Below are 25,597 nucleotides of genomic sequence, written 5' to 3'. Positions count from 1 at the left end.
AACATAATTCATGATCTCTTCAAGAAAGTCACAAAGCTAGCAGGTGATAAACCCAAAGTTCAAACTGCAGCCAAAGACAAACATGGTTCACTGAAAACAGCCCCAGAGAAAGTAATGAAGTGCTGGGAGGAATACTTCAGTAAACATCTGAATAAAGAATTCCCCAGAGACTGTAATATACTTAACTCCATCCCGGAGCCTGTCAACCCTGCTACAGCAAGTTTGCCCTTTTCAATAGATGAAGTTGAAGAGGCCATCAAGAAGCTTAAAAACAACAAAGCGTGTGGTTGGGATAAGATTTCAGCAGAAGTGTTGAAAGCAGGAGGACCCATGTTGAAACAAATGTTGTTGAAGATCATCAACACCGCCTGGGTTGAAGGAAAAATCCCTGAAGACTGGAGTAAAGGTCTGGTCTAATAACCCCTGTATACAAAAAGGGCCACAAACTGGACCCAGCCAACTACAGAGCTATTACCCTCCTGTCAATCCCGGAAAAAGTATTCTGTAGGATGGTTCTTAACCGAATACAACAGACTGTAGATAACCATCTGAGAGAGGAACAGTGTGGGTTCAGGAGTTCCAGAGGCACCTCAGATGCGGTATTTACAGTACGCCAAATCTATGAAAAGGCTAAAGAAAGACGCATTCCAATACACTGGAACATTGTAGACTTCAAAGCAGCATTTGACACCATATGGAGGGAGGCCCTTTGGAAATGTCTGCGATCCTCATTGTAAAAATGTATGAGCAAACCAAATGCTCAGTCGTGGTAAATGGAAAGATCATCGATTGGTTTGAAGTCCTAGTTGGTGTTAAACAGGGATGTCTTCTCTCACCATGCCTCTTCAATCTATATCTGGAGTTTGTCATGAAGGGCATCCAAAATCTAGGCTCAGGTGTGCAGATGGGTGACATGTGCATTAACAACATCCGATATGCAGATGACACCACACTCATGGATATGGACTTTGAGAACCTGCAAATCTCCACTAATGAATTGAAAAAAGCATGCAGCAACTGGGGAATGAAAATTAACCCAAAAAATGCAAGATTATGACTGACGATCCAAGAGATATCATGCTGAACCAAATGCCCATTGACAAAGTAAAAAACTTTGTCTTTCTGGGTAGCAGTGAGCCCTCAGTAGAAGAGGATATTAAACGTCGCACAAAGTTGGCAGCCTGGGCATTTGGTAGATTGAAAAATACCATCTGGTCTAACCATGACATCACCAGATCGCTGAAAGTAAGGATCTACCAGTCGCTCATCCTCCCTATTGCCATCTATGGGTCAGAATCCTGGGCGTTACGTGAATCCGATCGTCACAGACTGGATGTCTTTGAAATGCGATGCCTTAGGGCAATGCTTGGAGTTTCCCTACTTGACGAAATCAGCAACAATTCCATCAGACAGAGTCTCAACATCACTAGCTCCATCAATGATGTTATCTGCCGGAGACGTTTGAAATGGGCTGGGCACATCTTCAGGATGCCTCTACATCGGCTTCCCCACCAAGCTTACATTAATGACTTCAGCAAGAAAAGACCACCAGGTCGTCCACCAACCAGATGGAATGACCAAATTCAGAGGGACTTGGGAATGACCCCACATGAAGCAAAGACACAAGCAACAGACAGAACTGAATGGAGGGGACTTACTCGGCAGAGCGCAATGGGCCACACCGGCCTGCGCATATAAGTCAAGTAAGTCAAGTCAATTTAAAGTCTTTTTTTTTACTAGAATTGTATTGGTTTTTATGCATTTGAAAAATGACATATTTATTGCATTATTTAAAAACCACGAAACCAAACTGGGTGCGGTACCTCGGTTTATACTTCCCGATAATGAAGAAAATATTCACTCATCTCATATGTAAAGGTTCCATTGAAAATTGCCCTACTTAGACAAAATGTTCATGCTCTATTGTCTCTCTCTCCACCAAATTGTATAAATGGGTACTGGTTATACTGGGAAGATAAACAGACTCGTTGTGCAGGGAGTGGGTTACCCTTTCTTTAACTTACTTGAGTTCAAAACAAAGCGCCCCAAGAATATTGTAGATACCTAGGCATACCACTTGTTTAGGGTCGATAGGCTTCCCATGCTGCTCATCTATTCGTTTTCCTATGCGTTCTGTGACTTCGTGAACGATACTTTCCAAGTTCTTACCTGTCGCAAAAGTTCTAGAGAAAACAACATAATAATTGGTATGATAATAAAGCTGATATATTTGACTGCACTCCGCAAATCTGTCAACTATATACTATAAGCAAAAATTATAAAAAACGCACACTTAACATTGAGACATAAAATAAATAAATAACACGATGGCACAAACAGAGAGCTTTCCGGCAATGTCGGCCGCAGACAACTTGAGACAAGGCATGTAACCAATGAAGAGCTGCTGTTTTTGATGGCCTAAAGCATTGTAGATAGGTCCTAGTTTAAATAATCTATGCCTTACTCCCGTAGCTGTTACCAAATTTGCGTCAACTGCAAAGCATGAATATGGATAGCGCCTTACAGCCAGGACCAAGTGTCTGGAGAGAAGATGGGCTGTGAGGTATATGTATTTTTGGTGGCCTCAATGACATTTTGATTATGATTTTGAAACTTCCAAAGTCATAAATATGAGTATTGCCACCATTTTTAGCCATCACATGTATGATAGTCGGTAGCCGAGATATAGGTGAAAATATGTTAAACATGTCTGCCGTTATCAAATTTCAGATAGCTGCCAAACAAAACTACACATCCAATTTCTCACTGGATGTACTCTGGAGCTACTCCGGATTACCCCCAGGGCTACTCTGTAGCGGTGCACCGTAACGCGAGTCAAAAATCCGTGGACTACTCCTATCCGGTTTTCCACGGTGTACCTCCCGTAGAGACAGCCTATAGCGGAGTACCTCTAGAGGTACTCCGTAAAAAAAAGTGTGATGATCTGTTGCCAGATTGAATGCTATTTTCTCAATTTAGCTTTATTGTATGCTTTTATTAGGATATATTAGGGATTTTTGTTCTTTCTTTCTTTCTTTTTTTTTTCAAATATATGTTAACAGTATAATAATAGAAAATAGTAAACAAGTAAATAGGATTATAAACAAGTCCAGAAATAAGCAAGTAAAATTAATGAAGTAAATAACTGACCAAATAAATTTATCAATGAATAAACAAGTAAATAAAACAATAGGTAGGCCTAATTAAATTAACAAGTAAAAACTACACAAATAATAAAGTAAATAAGTAAACATGTGTAGGCCTATTAGGCCTTAAAAAAAAGAACAGTACTCGTAGGCCTAGGCCTATGTAAAATAATCAATATTAGAATGATAATAATTATCATTAACTTGGTTGTTATTTAGCTTTTTAATTTGATTACCTGTTTGCTTACATGTTTTTTCATTTGTTTGAGTAGGCCTGCATTTGTATGTTTTCAACATTTTTCTTTGCATATTATACTTGAATGATTGGTCATTTATTTTAGGACCCCACTTTTATTCATTTATTATTAGTTTTATATTTATTATTTATTTACGTTTACTTATTTACTTTTTAATTGTTTAGTAACTTATTTAAATATTTACTTTTTAATAAGTAAGTGACCAATCATTCAAGTATAATAATAAGCAAAGAAAAATGTTTAAAAAACAAACAAATACAGGCCTACTCAAACAAACGAAAAAACACATATCAAACAGGTAAGTCAAAGTAAAAGATGAATAACAACCGCGAAAATATGAAAACTGCGAGTAACATCAATGAAAGTTAAAAGACTAGTAGGGCCTAGCCAAAACATGTAAAATATCAAAACTAGGCATATTAATATAGGCCTAGGCCTAGGCTACGACTTGCAACAGTAAAGTAATGTGGTGCAAAATGTTAGGAAAACAGCGTGAAAACAAGAAATTCAATAAGTATAAATTATGAATAAATTTTAACTGTGGGTCCAATAATAAACTCCTGTAATAAACAAACAACATGGGAAAGTAGAACCGCGAACCGCAGTATGCACACTTTCTTTAAAATACAGAAAAACAACGACAACGTCATGCAAGCATCTCAAGTTTAGCAAAACTAAAAACATAACAAGAAACACAAAATTAAATAATGATTGAAAATGATTTTAAAAACAAATTAAGAAGTCGTACTGTCGTTAAACAAAAGAACAAGTTTCTACAAAGGAAACAAAACCACTAAAAAGAAACAAAATGATAGTCCGTGTCTCCGTGTGGCTGAAACCGATTCATGACGCCCTATGCAAACGTGCAAACATGGTCAATCAATTAATCAAAACAACAAACGTTCGCTTTGCTAAAAATAGCTAGGTACGCGCACTAGTACGCGGCCGATTACGCGTCCGGTGAGTTGTTTACCGCTGCCGGTCAATGACCCGTTTGGCTGCGGTTGTACACCGGAGCTGACTTCGGTGTTACTCCAGGGTTGGCTCGTGGTTGACAGCTATCAGATGTACTTCAGAGTAGCTTCTTAAGAGTACCTTTGGAGTAGCTCCGATATGGCGTATCCAGAAGTTGGCACTAGTGTAGCACCGGAGTTGGCTTCTAGACAGACTATGGATGGAGTAACAGCGAAGTAGCTCTGATATGGTGCATCCACATGGGGTTTGCTAAGGTGTAGCTACTTCGAAGTAGCTTCAGAGTAGCTCCATTAAGGTGTAGCTTCAGGGCTACACCAGGTGTAGCCGCGAAGGAAATCTGCCGCGGTGGTAAACCGTGAATGAGAATCTGGATGTGTACTTATCTATTTATAACTAAAGGTAATGGCTTTCAATGAATCATTGATATCACAAACATGGGTATTGCCACCATTTGTAACCGTGTATGTTGCTCACAGGCTGAGATATAGGGCCAAATAAAGTAAACATGGCGGCATTTTGAAATCCAAGATGACGACCGCCCTCTGTAGCATTTTCAAAATTGGCAACACAAATTTTCCTGTTTCGACATGTGTAGAAGAGATCCATGTAGGTGGATCATCAAAATTCTACGGACTCCTAGGTCGGACACATCCCCCCACCTCATTACACATCCAGATTCTCATTCACGATTTACCACCGCGGCAGATTACCTTCGCGGCTACACCTGGTGTAGCCCTGAAGCTACACCTTAATGGAGCTACTCTGAAGCTACTTCTACTTGTTTACTATTTTCTATTATTATACTGTATAAACATATATTTGAAAAAAAAAGAAAGAAAGAAAGAACAAAAATCCCTAATATATCCTAATAAAAGCATACAATAAAGCTAAATTGAGAAAATAGCATTCAATCTGGCAACAGATCATCACACATTTTTTTTACGGAGTACCTCTAGAGGTACTCCGCTATAGGCTGTCTCTACGGGAGGTACACCGTGGAAAACCGAATAGGAGTAGTCCACGGATTTTTGACTCGCGTTACGGTGCACCGCTACAGAGTAGCCCTGGGGGTAATCCGGAGTAGCTCCAGAGTACATCCAGTGAGAAATTGAGCTTCTACATGTTAACGCAGAAAGAGTTTGGTCACAAACTTGAAGAAATCCTAGTGACCTTGAGGTCCCCTTTGACCCCTGACGGTTGTTATATGTCATGAAGTATTATCTTATAACTTTAAACTGAATGAGACTTTGGCGGATACTGTTTAAACGACCAAGCATCTTGTTCCAGGTTTTAGTCCTTTCTTGAATTTCTTTGATACCTTATTGCGGAATGACTCAGTTTTCTGTGGAGTTTCCATCTGGCACTGTAGGTGGCACATCCAATGTCCTGGAAATTTTCTGTCATTAAGCCACCTGGATAATTAACATCGATATTGGCGTCATGATTAATACTAAGATTAATATCATAAAGTAACCAACATTTATACTGCTTAACAATATTGTGTGGGATACGATATGCCCGGTGGAAACAGGTGAGGGATTCTAGTCTGGAGCCTGACAACCCCGTCCACCCCCCTGGATGGTGTGTTGTTCTTCTAGCAAGATATATAACATAACAAACAATATGGGCCTACATATACAGGTATAGCCACCAAACCATATGAAGACCTGAGCGCAAGAAGACCGTAAGTCCACTTGGCCCCTCAACATGAATACACTAAAGTTGCGTATAGTTTCGTATAGTTTGATTATGTTTTATACATGTTCATGATGTTTTCACTCTGGAACATGTATTAAACATTATAAAACCCTAAGAAACTATACGTAACGTTAGTGTATACATGTTGAGGTGCCAAGTGGACTTACGGTCTTCTTGCGCTCAGGTCTTCATATGCAACGAAAGCTGTCAGGTTCCCCTAAAATATCCCCATAAGACCAGAGCAAAATATGTATATGTTCGTCCCCCTAAAAATATAATGCTCAGGCCAACGCCACTGTACCACACTAACAGCATATCCCGAGCCCGTATATGGTGACTCAAACACTCATAGCACTCACAAGCACTATAATTAAAATGAGCCGACGTTTAAGATACTGCAGTGCGTGAGCACAAAACGAACCCATAACGGGATGATAGTTTGTTAAGTTTCCACGATCCGAATCTTCTACCAAAATGTTGATTATTGCTTAGCTGGCATGCATTAAATACGTGGTAGCAACGTCAACATAAATATATTTTAATACTCAGGCAGCACGGCACGCAACCCAAACACCCATTCCCCTCTCCCCTACTTACTCAGTGGCGGTGCTACAAGGAGGGGGGGCTCAGTTTGCCACTTTACAGGAAAAAACCCAAATTTACGTAAATTTCCACTTTTTGCGACAATTTTGATCCCCCCCCTGAAATTCACTTTTCCCCCATGCCCCCCCCCCCGAAAAATCCCTGGTGCCGCCACTGTACTTACTTGAATATAAATCAGGCCGTCCTGCAAACTCAACTGGTTTTTGAGCATTGCATCTCTCACCACATCTATTTGATTGAGAACTACCATCCATCGCTGACCCATTTTAACGGCAAATATATTGCCATACTTCTTTGTCATTTCCTTGAACTTAATGTGAGGTTGGTCCATAAAACCTGGATAAATATAATGGATTTCCAAATTCAAATCATAAGCATGGGCATCAGTCTCTTATTTTGTCAATGCAACAGGCCTGATTTAAAATAAGTGTGCATCAGTCTATAAAATTTATACACGTATCACGTGATATTTATGTATATAAAAGCGTCCCCTACGCGTTCTCTATCAATACGTTGTATATTACTCTATATGCCGGTGACCAACATAGCTTGTCGAATGCAGACATATTAACTCTTATTTTGGGTTCTGACTGATCGCCAGTGAGTGATAGCATGGTTCATATATACTCACGATATAACGACGTTTTTGATTGGATTTGCGCCCTTTTTGCTGGTCATAAATACCGTTTATGACCAGTACGCAGGGCATAAACAAGCTGCGTCACGCAGCGTTGGAACCCAATTAGCACGATCCACGATTTGCTAGTGTTGCATACACGCGCATGTCACCGCGCCCATCTCACGCGGAGCGCAAAAGATGACGCGTATCACGCGTTGACTCCCGGCCGTTGACCTCATGAGCCGAGCTGCTTCCTGCAAGTAGGCCTACTCATTTTCTTCCAATTTATGAAGGAAAACGGTATGGAAATGTTATTTAAACTTGTAAACCCTTATTATTTTCATCTGTATTAATTGCTAAGAATGTTGGGTATGTATGAACGGGGTTCACTGTTTATGTTTATAAACAGCGATCATGCCCTCAATCCTATGAATGAACCCCTAATTATTTGATGTCTTCCAATAAAATATTTACTTACTGAACATATTTCCAACAATAGGCAGTCCCATAGGTCCGGGTGGCATCCCGTTTGGTCTCCGAATACTCCAATAAATAAGTGACACGAGAATGGTAAGCAATACCACGGTAATGGAGTAAATCCCACTGCCATATGTAGAGATGATTTCCACAAAATTTAGCAACATGATGACGAGGATCAGTCTGCAGGTGAAAGTATAAGAAAATGTCCATTATTTAGTCGAGTTTGCTCCGTAGTGATGAAAACCAAATGAATATAAATCGCCCAACAATAATATGGAGTCAAATCTGAACTGCAGTCTCCACTGTATAATCTATTACCGTCAATCTTCTGTAAGGGGAGTCGGTAATGTTTTTGACATTACCAAAATTATGCTGTATTAATTGGGATGGAAGTACATTTCTGAATTATATGAAAGGAAAAACAAAAACAATTTTGGTGCTAATTTTTGACGTGATCCAACTATATAAATTTATATACAGATCTAATGGTTGTAAGGTGGCGGTGGAGGTGAAATAACATCGTTTCGCTTAGATGCCAATGCATAGTCCGATATCTTGCATTCTGTTTTCCTTTTAGCCCCACCGGGTTTTAATCAAAATTGACCAAATTGAGGAGAGCAACTTCTTTTATGTCTGTTTGGGTAGTGAGGGGTGTAACGTAAATCACTGACCACCCCGTCTTTGACCGAGAGATATCATTTGCCATCTGGATGCCCAAACAGTTCTGAATCTCAGGATGCTTTCAGTTTAGGTTAGTTTAGGTGTATAGCGCACACCCCGGGCCAGTAACCCTACACTCTTCAACTTCTCTCGCTAAAAGTAAGTTAAAGCCTCGAATGTACGGATCTCAAAGCCATCCATTATTATTATTGACCTTCATATACACTGCGGTACACTTTTGGAATAGCCTACAAGATGGAGTAGTCGGATACATATCTGATAAAGGTGTACCATCCTTCAAGAGCAGAGTCCATATTAACTTGAGCATGTTATTAATCATGTCTGATGCTTTACTGTACCTTTTCACTCTTGCTGTTCCTAAGCTGCTGTGAACCGCTGATTGGACCATGTGGTTGTATAGTATAATAAGTTCTTGACATGTCTCACTCGATGGGCAATTGTCATATGGAAAGGTTTCTATACAAAAACGATTATCTTATAAACCATCATGCGCACAGTTTCCACCTCGATACACCTGACCACGCATTTCCGTACAAGAGATCTCAAGCAAACAGTGATTATCTCCGCAAAGTAGTTGATTACACGGTTGAGTACATAGCAATGAAAGAGCTGTGGAGCTTCTAGCTGAAAGATGTACCTCTTTGATTTTCTTCATCCAATCAGAATGGTTTTTTTTAAAATATCAAACGAAAGCTAACACTTCCCCCAAAACACTTTTCGTCCCTAGGCCAACAGATTCACGCAATTCAATGTTATAGCAAGGCGAATGTGGAAAATATGTTGAAAACTACTTATCCAAGCACTAAAGTGTTCCTTACAATATTTTTTTACATTTTATGTCATTAAATGAAAAAGCACACTTATATTGTCCATATATCAGCGTCACTAGAATGAGCCATGGCTAATTCTCTTTAAATTGCAAATCTTGTGCAACAATAATTTTGTATAGTTGTAAATTCAATGAACTATGACTTTGCTAAGAGCGCTTACAAATTGATATGTTACTCTAGTATTTTATTTTAAAAATATATTTAACTCAATGCAAGAGTGGGCAAAAATAGTGTCATCTTGATAGATAAATCACGGTGCAGAATAAAAAACGAGAACAATTTAAGTGTGATGTGAATATTCAGCACAATTAGCAAGCCAATACGGTTGTACGCGTGAATTGCATTCCGGCATTTTCGAAACAATACTGTGTGCCGTATCCCGCTTCGTGTCCAATGTTTCTCCACACCACTACGCCCAAATATCATTCTTGACAAAATATCGCATGCCCTTTATTTAATTCGTCCCTGTTATAATTATTATTTTCCATGTTCCTCGTATCATGCTTGACAAGATAAGGTCATGATTTCACCCCTTATGTATTGCTTTATTTTTTTATTTTAAGTGTCCATCATTATAGCACTCTCTATCAATTTTGATTTTTTTTCTGAGCGAACTGGTATCGGAGTGAAACGTCCAGAATGCCGGTGTATGTGAAATTTGGTAACTACGACGTACAATTCAAGTGTTTTGTCACGATTTCTTCGGAAATACATCGATTTGGAGCGTCAATGTAAGGATAGCATGAGCAAAATATGATCTATTATATGATACCAAAAACTCATCAACAATGAGCAGAATCGGGGGAATGGTGCTGTCGATCGTGTTACAGACCTTTGAAAGATATTTTTACGCCAAAGGAAAATTAATTTTTGCTCGCTAAAAGCTAAGACGTGTCTCTGATTAACCGTTAACTTTTTTTTTTCAACTTCTTGTAGGCATCTGAACTACTAAAATAGGCTAGTCAAATTAAGAAAAATTAGGGGTTAACCCACCACTAATTGCAACAAAATCCAATTTATTGATATTATCATAAGGATTCAGTTTCCGACATATAGTTCTTGAGTTATAGGCAAAAAGCTCAAAGGTTAAATTTTGGGACCCACTGAAATATGCTCCAACTGGTCTCAAATTGTTCCTTTGGCAAATAAATCAAAATGATAAAAGTTGCATTGTTTTAGATGTTCTGTAAGTAACATCACAAGATAGAGTCAAGGTCAACATGGCTCAATGGAATTGATGCCATGTTACCACATGCGATATGTCAAACTATTCATTTTATTAAACGCTTTTGCAAGCGGTAAAATTCAACATTGGCATCTCATCCCGGCCTCTCATACAGGGGTCAATTTCTCATGAAGATAGCTATTATTTCTCTTCAAATTTTCCAATCCCTTATTCTTTATAGTAATAATTTTACCTTTATAGTTCATGTTAAATCATCATGAACATATACCTGCTTCATACAAGGAGTTAATATTGCTTGGCTAGACGCCTGAGGGCACAGTGACTAGTCTATGAATAACTCTACCATGCACTGAGCACTGATATTTATATCCTATTTTATTCTTACTTTTTCACTGTAGTTTCGTTATGTGAATAATTATATGAAACTATACTCGGGGAGCTAGACCACTTTCTGTGCACCCCCCACAGGACCAAACCAAACCCAGGTTCCTGAGATGACCCCAAAACATAATTAGGATGTTCCCAAAAATATAAATTGGCCCCAAGGGGGTAAAAGGTCATCGAACTTTGCATAGGGTCAAAATTTTAAACTTGCTCAAATTGTGTTAAAAACCATTCCAATGTATTCCCCTAGTCACAAGGATTCAGAACATGTATAGTTTGACCTATCTAGGACATATTGTTCTTGAGTTATAACCAAAAAGGTCAAAGGTCACGTTTTTACCTCTATAGGGGTCGAAATAGGGATAGGATTTTAATATCTTGGATGCTTCGTTACCTAGGTAACACAGCAAAATAGGTCAAGTAGGCCCTACCATTGAGGCCTATTGACCTTGACATATTTTGCTGTGTTACCTAGGTAACAAAAAATCCAAGATGGTGCAATCCTATCCTTATTTGATTTGTTTCATCAAAACGAACATTTTGACACCTCTTTTGGCAAAATCGGAGCACTTTGATGTTTTGGACCCCCATAGAGGCAAAAACATGACCTTTGACCTTTTGGGTTATAACTCAAGAACTGTACATCCTAGATAGGTCAAACTATACATTTTCTGAATCCTTGTGACTAGGGGAATACATTGGAATGGTTTTCAACACAATTTTGACCCTATGCAAAGTTTGATGACCTTTTACCCCCCTTGGGGCCAGTTTTTATTTTTGGGAACATCCTGATTATGTTTTGGGGTCATCTCAGGAACCTAAAAAAGCTGGTTTGGTTTGGTCCTGTGGGGGGTGCACAGAAAGTGATCCTAGCTCCCCGAGTATAGTAAAAGCTGTTGTTTTTTAGTGCAAAGAAGCAATTTAAAATACAACAGCGTCAGATAACCATGATGACCAGAGTGTAGACCATAGTTAAACTTGCAGTGAACATGGCTTGCTGCGAAAATACTGATTTCACTGTATGTGGGAGAAATGTACCAGAGGGCATGGTATGTTCATACAGACTTATCCACATGTTGTTAACTGGTCAATAATGACATAAGGTATGAATACACGGTATACACCAGTAGAAATTCTAGCCGTCAACCTGTGCATTCAAAAGTTTAAATGATATGTACACCATATGCGACAGTGTTTACAACCAATACAATGTGTGAACACTTTCAAAACTGTACAATTATACCCTATTAATAAGTGGCGGATGTAAAAATGTAAATAATGGTGGTAAATAATGGCCGAGAAACGGCTATCGTGTCAAACTTACGCGTCACAGGGGGAAGGGGTCTGAGGAGGATGTACCCCCTGAGAAGTGAGAAACTTTTACAAACTGAAGGTCCAATTGGTACTATTATTGTCTGTCTTTCAACTCGGATTTAGTGGACAAATTGTCCGGTGTTATTGTTGGTGAGCATGAATGCCATGTATTCTACGATGTTACGGCGCTCTTCACCAGCGTACCTGTCGACGAAAGTATCAAAATAATTCATGATTTATACCAACACAGATGAACTTTCATGAATGAATAATTCAAGATTTATTGACTAGTGATACCACTCTGTCTGCTCGCACCAAGTTAACCCCGCAGTGAATCTCTGATTTGCTTACTGTGTATTTTAAAACCATCTACTTTGTCCATGATGGTCAGTTTTAATCACAATGTGAGGCCGTTGCAATGGGCACCCTGATTAGTCCTATCATCGCTAACCTGTTCATGGAACACTTGGAAACATTGGCTTTGTCATCTTTTTAATTCTCCACCCACTTTTTATGGCCATTATGTGAATGACACCATGGTGATCCTAAGCGTTCAGTAGTTGAGGATTTTACGAATCATCTCAATTCGGTCACCCGGCTAAAGTTCACCGTCGAATTTGAGCAAGAAAATACGATTGCCATGTTAGATACTCTCATCAGCAGAAATGCTGATGGCAGCTTAGCTTTCAGTGTGTACCGAAAGAGCACTCACACTGACCAATATTTGCACTTAGACGGTCATCAACCCTTGGAACAATAGTTGTGTGTCTTACAAATATTGTAACATCGTGCACGTACCATCTCCTCCACCAGCGGTTTTCTCAACCAAGAACTTGATCACATTCAGCGTGCTCTGTCGGTCTGCGGTTACACCAAATGCGCTTGGGACTTCTCCGGCAGCAACAAATTACCCCCAAACCCAAAACGCAGAATTCTTCTCCCCAACCAGGCAGTATCACTCTTCCATACATTCAGGGAGTTAAAGGACTTAGCCGCAAGATACGTAAAGTGGGTGTTTTGGTTCATGTCAAACCCACCCACACTATCAGGAGCATGCTCGTTTCACCTAAGGCCTCATACGACATACTGCAGTTACTGTTCATTTTCCTATACACAATACACAGTGCTCTCACCATTGAGGTATGACCTCTACAAACAGTGTATGTTAGAGGTATAGGGCATTTCCTAGTTAACGTCATTGTGTGAAAAATAACCGGCCAATATTCATTGTACTTCCTGAAATTCAAGGAAATATAGTTTTGTAATAATGTCCTAAATTTGTAGCTAATTTAAATATTTGGAAATATTCGCACTTTGGTGTTTTAGTAAGTAGGGCACGGCATGACCTGCAAAATTCCCTGTGTAAATCGAATGCAACTTTTAGTGACTATCACTCACTCTTCCGAAGAGCATTAAAGCTAAACCACTTGACGGATATTTTTGTGCTTGCTGTCAATCAAGAATAATTAGAGTCACGCGGTAGCCGTGACCAGCAAGTTTTTTAAAAAAAGACTGATAAAGAAGACTAATAACAGATGCTCCCGCGAGACTATATTTACAGCTAACATTAAAACACTTGACTTCTATTGTTCGATGTTATTTTTCGCTGGGTACAAAATGTATCTAAAACCATGCTAAATGTTATTTACAGTCCCAGGTGTAATATCGTGACAACTCATTAATTCCAAAAGGGCCACCAATCCTACAGTCAATCATTGTTCGTAATAAACAAATATTTTTGCTTCCATTTCACGCGGTATTTCATAGCGAAAATTAGTTGCAAATCATACTGATCTGGCAATCAAAAATCAAGCCTAACTGATCCAGAATGTTTAGACACTGCTACAGGTCTACCTGGTTATCACCTTCACACTACTTTTTCAGATTCACTTCCAAATATACCCTAGCAGTTCATGGATACCCTACATACAAATTCTGAGCCCCATTCGCCAAAAAATCAAGTTTTTCACAATTCTTTTGTTCTTATCGGACGACGCATCCATTTATATAATAAATGCTGTATTTCGACACAGTAATTTACAGCAGAGGCCCGTGGCCTAATGGTTAGGGCGCTTGACTCCAGATACGCTATCCCGAGTTCGAAACCCGGTGACCAACTGATTTTTTTTCAATGTTTTATTAAACAATATATTGTCATTAAGGGCTGGGGTATGAACGTTTGGACAGTATTTATTTTGGGACATTAGAGCACATCAGACATATCGAATTGCATTCTGAATACGAAGAATGTCATTCTGATATCAAATAATTTTGATTTTTTGAAATTCGCAATTTAATACACATTTTATGGCAAATCATTAAAAATTGATATTTTGATATTTAACAGTACTTGAAGTAAACTTTATAAATCTGATGATTTATACTTAAAGTGTATGTAGGTGGGATGAAAAGCCGACGATCAATTGAAAATTTTGACCTTTCGTATAGAGATATGGATTTTTTCCCCAAAACACCAAAAAAAATGAGGTATTTTTGGGAAAAAATCCATATCTTCAATATGAAAGGTAAAATTTTCAATTGACCGTCGGCTTTTCCTCCCTGCTACATACACTTTAAGAATATATCATTAGATTTATATAATTTACTTCGAGGACTATATATATTAAAAATTTGAAAAATATCAAATTTTTATAATTTGTCATAAAATTTGTATTATATTATGATTTTCAAAAATGAAAATTATTTGATATCAGAAAGACATGCTTCGTATTCAGAATGCAATTCGATAGGTCTGAGGTGCTCTCATGTCCCACAAAAATACTGTCGAAAAGCAATAAACGCTCATTTTAGATCCCTTAATCAAGGATAATATAATTTTAAACATCCAGTGCTATTGTGATATTATTTTTTTATTAAAGCAAGTTGTTTGATTCTCAGGGAAATTGTTTATTGTGTTAAAGCCTATTTAAAAAACACAGCATAGTGTGATACAACACCATCAAGGATCACAAGAAATCTGAATAGCATGCATCTGAATGAGCATGCATCTGTGGTAATCAAAAACACTGGACTTAGGATTGTCACTGTCTACCGCCCCCCGCCCTCCAAAGTAAATGGTTTCAAAACAAGCCAGTTCTTGGAGGAAATGGAGTCTTTTCTGGAGGATGAGTGCCTTGTTCCTGCAAAGACTATTTTCTTAGGGGATTTCAACATTCATGTAGATGAGCCAGGAAAACCAGAAGTTGCCCGTTTTCTTGATACTCTTGTTGTCAATAGATTACATCAGCACATACAAGAACCTACACACATTAGTGGACACACTATAGACTTAATTATATCTCGTCCAGAGGACAAATTAGTTTCAAAATGTTGTGTGCTTCCATCTTTAGGTTCTGATCATATGCTCATTGACTGTGTAATTAATTGTGCAAAACCTGCACCTTTAAGAGTTACATCATCTGTAAGAAATTTCAAATGTATGGACAAATCTGAATTCACTCAAAATCTTACTTCTGAAATTGAGGGTCTGGATCTTCGGGGTACTGCTGATGAGATGCTTGGGCAGCTCGAATCGTCTGTTTCTAGTGTTCTTGATGCCCATGCACCTTCTCAGACACGTTCTCGAAGCTTGAGACCCCGCTTTCCGTGGTATAATCAAGAAATAAATGATGAAAGGTGCAAACGAAGAAGGTTAGAACGTAAATGGCGTAAGACAAGAACTGATCTTGACCATGTTGCTTATATTGAACAATCTAATAGAGTCAACAAACTCATTCAAAGTGCCAAAGAGGTGTATTATAATGAAGCACTTGAATCATCTGACTGTAAAAATATGTTTGTTGTGCTAAATAGACTGCTAAATAAGAATTCCAAGTCTTTACCATGTTGCGACTCAGCCTTAGAGTTGAGTGATTCATTTGCCAGATTTTTTATCAACAAAGTTGCTAAAATTAGACAAGAATTCTGTGTCAATAGTGGCACACGTTGTAGTGTAAGTAATCCTAGTGACATTCTGTGTGATGATAGTGTACAGGTATTTGACAGTTTTAAGCCTGTTAGTGCTGAAGTCATCAAAAAGACTGTTCTAAACTCTGCTAACAAGTCATGTATCCTTGATACACTTCCAGTGTGGCTCTTTAAAGATAATATTGATGTTTTATGCAATGTCCTTACAGTCCTTGTTAACAAATCGTTCAGTAGTGGTGAGTTTCCACACGCACTGCGTGAGGCTGTAGTTTGTCCGGTCTTAAAAAAAGCCTTCTCTTGACAAGAATGTCTTACAGAATTATCGTCCTGTCTCCAACTTAAGCTATTACTCCAAAATCATGGAGAAAATTGCTTCTGTTCAACTCCAAGAACACCTTCAGTCTCATGGTCTCCAGGAAGAGTTTCAGTCGGCGTACAGGGCTAGGCATAGTACCGAAACGGCACTGCTAAGGGTCAAAACAGACATATTGAAAGACATGGATTGCGGCAGAGCGGTGTTTGTAGTGCTTCTTGACCTCTCTGCCGCTTTCGACACGGTAGACCACGTCATCCTTCTAAACCGCTTGTCACGCACATTCAATATCACTGGTATGGCTCTTAACTGGATTAAAAGCTATCTACAGAGCAGAAACTTTCGCGTTTCAGTAGGTGCTGTATCATCTGAAAAATATGATCTGAATTACGGACTACCACAAGGATCGGTCCTTGGACCACTCTTCTTTGTTCTTTACACCTACTGCATTGGACATATTATCAGAGAGTTTGGGATTTGCTATCACATTTATGCTGACGACGTGCAGCTGTACTTTTCCTTTGACCCAAAGATTGCTGGTGCTGCTGAACTTGCCTTATCCAGATTATCGTCTTGTATCAATGCTATTCGGCAATGGATGATGACGAATTTGTTGAAGCTCAATGATTCCAAAACGGGGTTTTTTGTAGCAGGTTCGTCTCATAATCTAAAGAAGTTACAGACTGTATCTATCAAAATTGGTAATATGGACATTAGACCCTCTTCGACCATTAAGAACCTTGGAGTTGTCTTCGATCAAACAATGTCCATGAATGCTCATGTGAAATCACTCACTAAATCAGTGAACTTTCATCTCAGAAACATGTACAGAATTCGGAGGTATACCACAACTGAAAGCTGTCACCATCTTGCTAGGTCTCTCATTTTGTCTAGACTCGACTATGCGAACTCACTTCTACTTGGCATTTCGGCAAAGGATAGGAAACAACTGCAGAGGCTTCAAAATAGAGCCGCCAAAGTTGTCTACAAATGCAATAGACTGGAACCATCTGCACCTTTGCTTAGAGACCTTCACTGGCTGCCAGTTGCCGAAAGGATCATCTTCAAAGTGCTGCTGCTAGTGTTCAAAGCTCTGCATGATGTAGCTCCGGCCTACTTGTCGGATCACCTCGTCCTCTACGTTCCTGGTAGAGATAACATGCGATCCAGCAATAACTATTTGCTTCATGTTCCGCGCACTTCACGATCCATGGGTGACAACGCCTTCTGTTCGGCTGGCCCACGCCACTGGAACGCACTTCCAGGTCATCTTCGTTTTGCACCTTCTGTCAACGTGTTTAAGAAGCACCTAAAAACGTACCTCTTCCCACCTGTATAGGGATTTGATTCTTAAATACGTTGACAGAAGGGGTTTGCCTCATTTTCCCCAGGTTTCATGTTTATTTTGATTTTCTTGCCACACTCATTAGTTCTTTGGTTTTACTTAAATTTTTAATGTGTATTTTTCATGTGATTTTAATATGTATATCATGTATATTTCTTAATAATTATGTACTTTTTAAGATATAGTTTGATGTATATTCTTGTATCTGCATTTTAATGTTTTTATTGTAAAGCGCTTTGACAATTTTAATATAGCGCTCTATAAGTGTCGTTTAATAATAATAATAATAATAACACAAGAAACTAGATCAGGTATTATAGGGTATGCAATACGACGTTACTCATTGTTATTCTCATTTAAATATATTTTGTCCTACCACGGGCAAATTCGCATGATAATAGGACAATAAAACATGATTGTGATATACATGAATCATGGAAGAAAGAGATAAGAAGGAACCACAACGAACGCATTCACTTTGTCCACTCCCTTTACCGACATTTAGTTGACATTGTTATTCATGAGGATTTACTTTGATCAATACCCCGCGTTAAATAGGTGATTGGTATTGTATTCCATGTATTTGCACACACCACTCCACGCCATACATAAATTCTGCCAGTCACATTTCCCCAATATGAAATAAAAGTAAAATTTCAATTTTAATTTTACTTCATTAAAGTTCGGCGGAGGCGGGGTTCGAACTCACGGCGGCGGACTACTTTGGACACACTATAAACCCATCAGCGCCTTTACCACTCGGCTACTTGTCTTGTTGGAATTCATTTGGAACTTATTCGAAGATATAATAGCAACTTCAACATAGGCCTACCACGTGACAAGCAAAGGCAGAAAACGTACCATATTTTGGAATTGTATTTCAAATAAAAACATTTATGTGTATTATTAGTGCTCAATTGTTGTTAACTGCGTGTTTTATACAAAAAAATCAACGATAAGCATGATAACTGGGCGTCTATATGGACAATACATTATATCGATTTTGACACGTGCTTGTGTCTCAGTACATTTCCATGGTCAGTAAAATACTATAGAGAAAAACCTACCATTTTTCTTGTATACACGTTCGATGTTTTGATCAATTACATAAAAATCCATTTTAGACCCCAAATGTTTCTTCGGGAAAAAAAGATTAGAATACCATAAAAACGAAACAGTAATCTTTTGCCGGGTCTAATGTTATTTATACATAGATTTTTAACGTTTTTCTATCCTTATTCTTGCTCAATTAAAAAAATATTTTGGCGTATATAAAATTTAAATAAAATTCTCTGCTTCATAAACGACCTCAAATATGCCACAATTGGGTATCACGAATAGTTATATATGATGTGCAGTTAATATTCATATTTTCTTTTATACAGAGGATGCTTCAGTTTTGACAGGAAAAATATTTTCTTGAAAACCCTCTCACTCGGTTATTTCAAAACAGTAACCACGCTTCCCTAGAATGTGCAATAATTTAGCATTAAAATTTTTCTTATTCTAACAGCAAGCGTTTCTAGAATGAATTATGGCGAAATGTGGTGTAGTATTTGCATGTCTTCTGGAGCGTGTGTGAAGGATGATTTGAACTAATGACCTTCCGTGCAAGCACCCTATAGGATTTTCTCTGGTGACGTGATCATCGGTCATTGATGGCCTACATCTTTTTCTTCCATTTTGCCCAATTTTTCTGAACTTTGATGACTTTTTTTTCTCAGAGTTGGCAGTCTTTGGCACTGAAACGAGTTAGCTAGTTACGATTATACACATATAAACTATTAAATTAAACAGGTTTTATGTACCGGACTCAACCGGAACATTGTGCATTATTTAAGAACATTTTACATCTATTTTTCATCGAAAAAGTCACCAAAATCTTACCTTATTTGCTAAAGATGAAGATCAAGAAAACAGTTTGACTGTAGATCCCAAAACAAAGCTACTATACATGTTCAGAGCATCAGTGAAATTCCATAATCTTACTTCTGGGTAGCGTTTGTTTGTTCGTGGATGGGTTTGTTATAATTTTTTTTCAGTAATGATTTCGCCAAGCATCGATCGCGGTAAATGGATCATACATGAAAGGAAGTACCACGGGAAGTACCATTGATAGCTTTTCTTTTCATGCGTCAATAGATAAGCGGATTAAAACTTGGGCGATCGAAGTCGTTGTGGTTCCTTCTCATCTCTTTCTTCCATGCATGAATGGTTGTTGAATCGATTCAGAGACCATCGTCAGCTATCGTAGAACATGACAATTGTCATACCGTCCCGGTAGGTTGAATACAAACAGAGATAACAGTGGAGGAGTATCGACTCCGTTAGTAGTAGCATATCCTTCAAAAACGTTTTGCTCGGAGACGTATTTTGTCCTTCACGTACGCCACTATGTTTTGCGACCGACGAATTAATGTCTACATAGCAGGATATTTTGTCCCGTCCAGTTGACTTAACAAACAATATAAGTCAATATGGTAAGATAAATTATCATACCAAGGAATAGTAATTTTTGACACCGCATTTAAATTATTGAAAAGCATCCTCGGGATGTAGAGGAGGGGCGGCCCGAAATTAAAGGGAAAATTAAATCTCAAAAGACCGCCGACAACCGCCGCTCAATAGGGATATCCAACTAGATTGCCCCGCAGGGCTACAAAGAACCACAAACCGCGAAATTTGGATATCCAGCTAGATTGCTCCGCAGGACTCAGGAACCACAAATCTTGAAATATGGATATCCTGCAAATTAAAACCACAAACCGCGAAAAACCGCCAACAACTGCCGCTCAATAGAAATATTCAACTAATTGCCCCACAGGGCTACAAAGAACCACAAACCGCGAAATTTGGATATCCAACTATATTGCCCCACAGGGCTATAAAGAACCATACACCGCGAAATATGGATGTCCAACAAGTTTTAACTATAAATTAGCCCTCGATAGAGGCAAAGCTTGAAGGATTAGGGAAATTATAACCACGAACCGCAAAAGTTGCCTTAACAAACAATATAAGTCAACATGGTACGATAAATTATCATACCAAGTAATAGTAATTGAATACATGAATACAAAAGCCACCTAAGTCCATAGGAAGTGATTTTGAGAGAAAAACCTGTGTATCATTTTAATTCCTTCAGTTAGATTTACCTGGTCAATATGGTAAGTTTTACGGGCAAATGAGTGGATTAACCTGTATTAGGTATGACGATTAGCCTTTCAGGGACTTCGTGGGGTTCTTTTTAAATTTTGGACTTAGGTGTTTTTTTGAATCATATACAAAGACAACAATGTTAGAATGAGATTACCACTAGTAAGATAATACAAAATAAAGCACACAGGTGTGTATAATGTTGATAAGCATTCTGCCATGTAATATAAACCACACACTTTCCTTTATTAAACCCATTTTTTGTTCAAAAGTCACTCTCTAGCAATGAATGTGTTACAAGTGGACTTTTATACATAATGGATTTCAATCAATGTGTTATAAGACTCAAATCATGGAATTGGGTGATTCGTTCATACATGCTATTTTTCACATGCTTAATAGACACAGAGAATGAATTTGAGTTGTTCTTTCATACATATGACAAGCCTATGTATAGCAACAATTTCCCATGCTTACCTCCATTTGGCCAAAGTATGGACTTAGGTGGCTTTTGTATTCATATATTCAATTGTTGACACCGTATAATTTAAATTATTGAAAAGCATCATCGGGATGTAGAGGAGGGGGCGGCCCGAAATTAAAGGGAAAATTAAAACCACAAATCTCAAAAGACCGCCGACAATTTGGATATCCAGCTAGATTGCCCCGCAGGACTCAGGAACCACAAATCTTGAAATATGGATATCCTACAAATTAAAACCACAAACCGCGAAAAACCGCCAACAACTGCCGCTCAATAGAAATATCCAACTAGATTGCCCCGCAGGGCTATAAAGAACCACACACCGCGAAAAGTTTTAACTATAAATTAGCCCTCGATAGGGCAAGGCTTGAAGGATAAGGAAAATTATAACCACGAACCGCGAAAGACCTCCAACAACCACCTCAATAGAGATATCCAACTAGATTGCCTGCAGGGCTAAAAAGAACCATAAACGGCAAAATTTGGAAATCCAACTAGATTGCCCCGCAGGGCTGCAAAGAACCACATACCGCGAAATATGGATATCCAACAAGCTTAAACAATAAATTAGCCCCGATAGAGGACAGGGCTTGAAGAATAAAGGAATACCACGAACCGCGAAAGACCGCCAACAACCGCCGCTCAATAGAGATATCCAACTAGATTGCCTGCAGGGCTACAGAGAACCACGTACATTTTAGTTATAGGTATAGCTACATATACTCGTATTTTTTATTGTCATTAATCAAGGATAATATTATTCAAACTTCTATTTTTCGCTTTATTCGTCTTATGGAGTACTTCGTTCTCAGTCGATAGTTATTGATGGCAAGGAATCTTCTGTTCATGTTCTTGATGAGGGTGTACCTCAAGGTTCTGTTATTGGTCCTTTAGGTTTCACAATGTACTCATCCCTTTGGAAAGCATAATTGATGCTCACGGAATTAGTAGAATGATCTATGCAGATGACACACAGGTTTATGTTATTTTGAAAGATGATAAATCATCAGCTACAATTTCAGGATTGGAACTATGTGTTAGGGATATTAAAAACTGGTCTACTGCTAATCATCTAAAGTTAAATCAAGACAAAACTGAAGTTCTTCATATTACATCACGCTTCAGATCCAGTGATAGTATTCCAACTGTGTGTATCGGCGATGCTCAGATTGAACCATCTTTAAATGCGCGCAATCTTGGTGTTCTGTTTGAAAATGATCTAAACATGGCATCTCATATAAATAATATTTGTCGATCTGCCTCTCATGCTCTTTACAAAATTAGCAGAATTCGTCAATATCTTGATCAACATACTACAGAAAAACTTGTTCATGCCTTCGTAACGTGTCGTTTGGATAATAACAACGGTTTACTTTATGGTCTTCCTGATTCACAAATATCTAAGCTTCAACGCATTCAGAACTCAGCCGCCAGACTTGTAACACTTACAAAATCTCGTGATCATATATCTCCAATTCTCCGCGAACTACACTGGCTACCTATCAAATCCCGCATAACGTATAAGATTCTTCTTCTTACCTACAAATCTCTTCATGGACTTGCACCTCTTTATTTAAAAGAACTTCTTCATGAATATAAGCCTACACGCAATCTTCGCTCTACTTCTCAATTTCTTCTTGTAACTCCACCAGTGTCAACTCAATTTTATGGTCAACGTTCATTTTCTTCTGCTGCAGCTGAGCTCTGGAACAATCTTCCTTACAATATTAAAATATCTAAGACTGTTGATCAATTCAAATGCTCTGTGAAAACATACTTGTTTAATGTTAAAATGTTTAATGCTTCATTTCTATATCATGCCTGTAACCATGGTTACATTTTAAACTTGTTGTTCTGTTGTTATTTGTATACAGTGTTTTTTATGTAGCGCTTTGAGACTTAATTGTGTATTGCGCTTTATAAGCATGGTTTTATTATTATTATTATTATTATTCGTAACCGGATGACTTTTCAAGCTTGGAGCTACTCGGCTTCATTCATAAAAAGAAAGGAAATCTACCAAAAAACGTTGACAACGTAAAGAAAGCAGCAAGTTTAAAAAGCCCCACCTCGGCTCACTTTTTGAAACTTGGTCCCATTTTGAACATCAACAGCAAAATCGGCGTTTTTATTTTATTTTTTTTAAACAAAATACAGCGTTTCCAACAAGTTATAACGTTTTAATAATAGCATGACTGGCATTAATATGCCTACTTGTTATTCATTTAATTCGATCATTAATCATGAATTTAATATTATAAAACAAAACATATATAGGATGTTGGCTTACCATGTAAGAGCAAGATTATAACCTTTCTGATCTTACAAATTAATATCGCATCGGCACATTAAAGACACATAACACATCTGGAAATGTTTGAAGTTGATAATATTATGATAAAGTTTAAATCAGTCCGAGGAAATCAGTACGTTTTACAAATGGGACCAAGTTTCAAAAAGTGAGCCGAGGTGGGGCTTTTTAAACTTGCTGCTTTCTTTACGTTGTCAACGTTTTTTTGGTAGATAGACATTACACGTAGGCTAAACACTGAGTATATGGGACATCTGCAAATGTTCGTACCTCCCTGATATGTAAATGACAGATAACAGGAAAAACAGCCCCATAACTTTGGTCAGTGCAGCGTGTCAGTGGATTTCAAGTGGGTGATTATTGATTGGCAAGTGCCATATTTGGGCATACGTGCAATCCACCATTCAACGTGGAGGATAGACTAGACTTTATCGATTGATTTTGCTGGAATAGTTTCCTGTTAACAAGGTTTAAGTACTGCAAATGTCGAATCATGTTTGCTGTGCAGTATAACTGCACTATGACTAAAATATCGCTCATTTTGGAGATCAAAATATAAAGATTTAACTTTGGTCAGTGCAGCGTGTCAGTGGATTTCAAGTGGGTGATTATTGATTGGCAAGTGCCATATTTGGGCATAAGTGCAATCCACCATTCAACGTGGAGGATAGACTAGACTTTATCGATTGATTTTGCTGGAATAGTTTCCTGTTAACCAGGTTTAAGTACTGCAAATGTCGAATCATGTTTGCTGTGCAGTATAACTGCACTATGACTAAAATATCGCTTATTTTGGAGATCAAAATATAAAGATTTACCTGCTTTACGACACACAAAAACTTGCAGCAATTATTGTTCCTTTTTGCTCGTTCTGCTGCCAATGTCATACACACAACTACACACTATCATGACGTATAAACTACAATACGTATAGCACACGGGATGGTACAATGTGATTGATTGGATTTTCCAGTCCAATAGATACAATATCGCATCCATGAAACTCAATACAAAAGATTTAGGGCAAAGTTCAAAGTGAAACTGATGATCTGTGTCATTTCCTTTACTACACTACAACGAGTAAAACCCATAATAAACACTGATAGAGGGGAAACTCGCAATATCTGGCACATTGATCAAGCCGTACTGAATTCGGTAATTTGTGAGTTATATTTTTAACTTGCCTCATTATTTTTTTTTAAATTACACTATTATAATAACAAAGACCAAGGCCAAAAACGCCTTTCCCCCAATTAAGTGTAAGGATACGCAAAAAAACCAACAAAAAAAACCCAACAAAACATTGTGTGTATTAAGGGAAGGGGTATGAGCGTTTGGACAGTATTTATTGTGGGACATTAGAGCATATCAGACATATCGAATTGCATTCTGAATACGAAGAATGGCCTTCTGATATCAAATAATTTTGATTTTTTGAAATTCGCAATGTAATACACATTTTATTGCAAATCATTAAAAATTGATATTTTTGATATTTAACAGTACTCGAAGTAAACTTTATTAATCTGATGATTTCTACCTAAAGTGTATGTAGCTGTAGGTGGGATGAAAACCCGACGATCAATTGAAAATTTTGACCTTTCGTATTAAAGATATGGGTTTTTTCCCAAAACACCAAATAAAATTAGGTCTTTTTGGGAAAAAAATCCATATCTTCAATATCAAAGGTCAACATTTTCAATTGATCGTTGGCTTTTCCTCCCAGCTACATACACTTTAAGGGATCTAAAATGAGCGTTTATTGCGTTTCGACAGTATTTTTTGTGGGACATGAGAGCATCTCAGACCTATCGAATTGGATTCTGAATACGAAGCATGTCTTTCTGATATCAAATAATTTTCATTTTTTGAAAATCACAATATAATA

General features: G+C 38.0%; 2 protein-coding genes across 2 annotated transcripts in view; one reads left to right on the top strand and one right to left on the bottom strand.

Annotated features, from left to right (window-relative positions):
• LOC140163573 (cytochrome P450 1A1-like) overlaps positions 1-25,597 on the bottom strand; it is a 42,563-nt gene extending 16,966 nt beyond the window's left edge. Inside the window, exons 1-5 of the mRNA XM_072186887.1 lie at positions 24,528-25,597; positions 7,777-7,958; positions 6,843-7,015; positions 5,697-5,790; positions 2,025-2,183 (exon numbers count right to left, since the gene is read on the bottom strand). Of these exons, the coding sequence (XP_072042988.1) occupies positions 2,025-2,183; positions 5,697-5,790; positions 6,843-6,933 (344 nt within the window). The 5' untranslated portion in view covers positions 6,934-7,015; positions 7,777-7,958; positions 24,528-25,597. The remainder of the gene's footprint in view (positions 1-2,024; positions 2,184-5,696; positions 5,791-6,842; positions 7,016-7,776; positions 7,959-24,527) is intronic.
• Positions 15,160-16,401, top strand: LOC140163572 (uncharacterized). The gene has a single exon (XM_072186886.1). It carries the CDS (start codon positions 15,160-15,162, stop codon positions 16,399-16,401), a length of 1,242 nt encoding a protein of 413 aa, XP_072042987.1.

This window comes from Amphiura filiformis, chromosome 11 (genome assembly GCF_039555335.1).
Source record: "Amphiura filiformis chromosome 11, Afil_fr2py, whole genome shotgun sequence".
Taxonomy (NCBI): Eukaryota; Metazoa; Echinodermata; class Ophiuroidea; order Amphilepidida; family Amphiuridae; genus Amphiura; species Amphiura filiformis.
The sequence above is the reverse complement of the archived record's forward strand: the minus strand, read 5'-3'. Positions and strand labels throughout refer to the sequence as shown.

Coding starts and splice junctions, on each gene's coding strand:
- LOC140163572 (XM_072186886.1), top strand. CDS start 15,160: ATGCATCTGAATGAGCATGCATCTGTGGTAATCAAAAACACTGGACTT.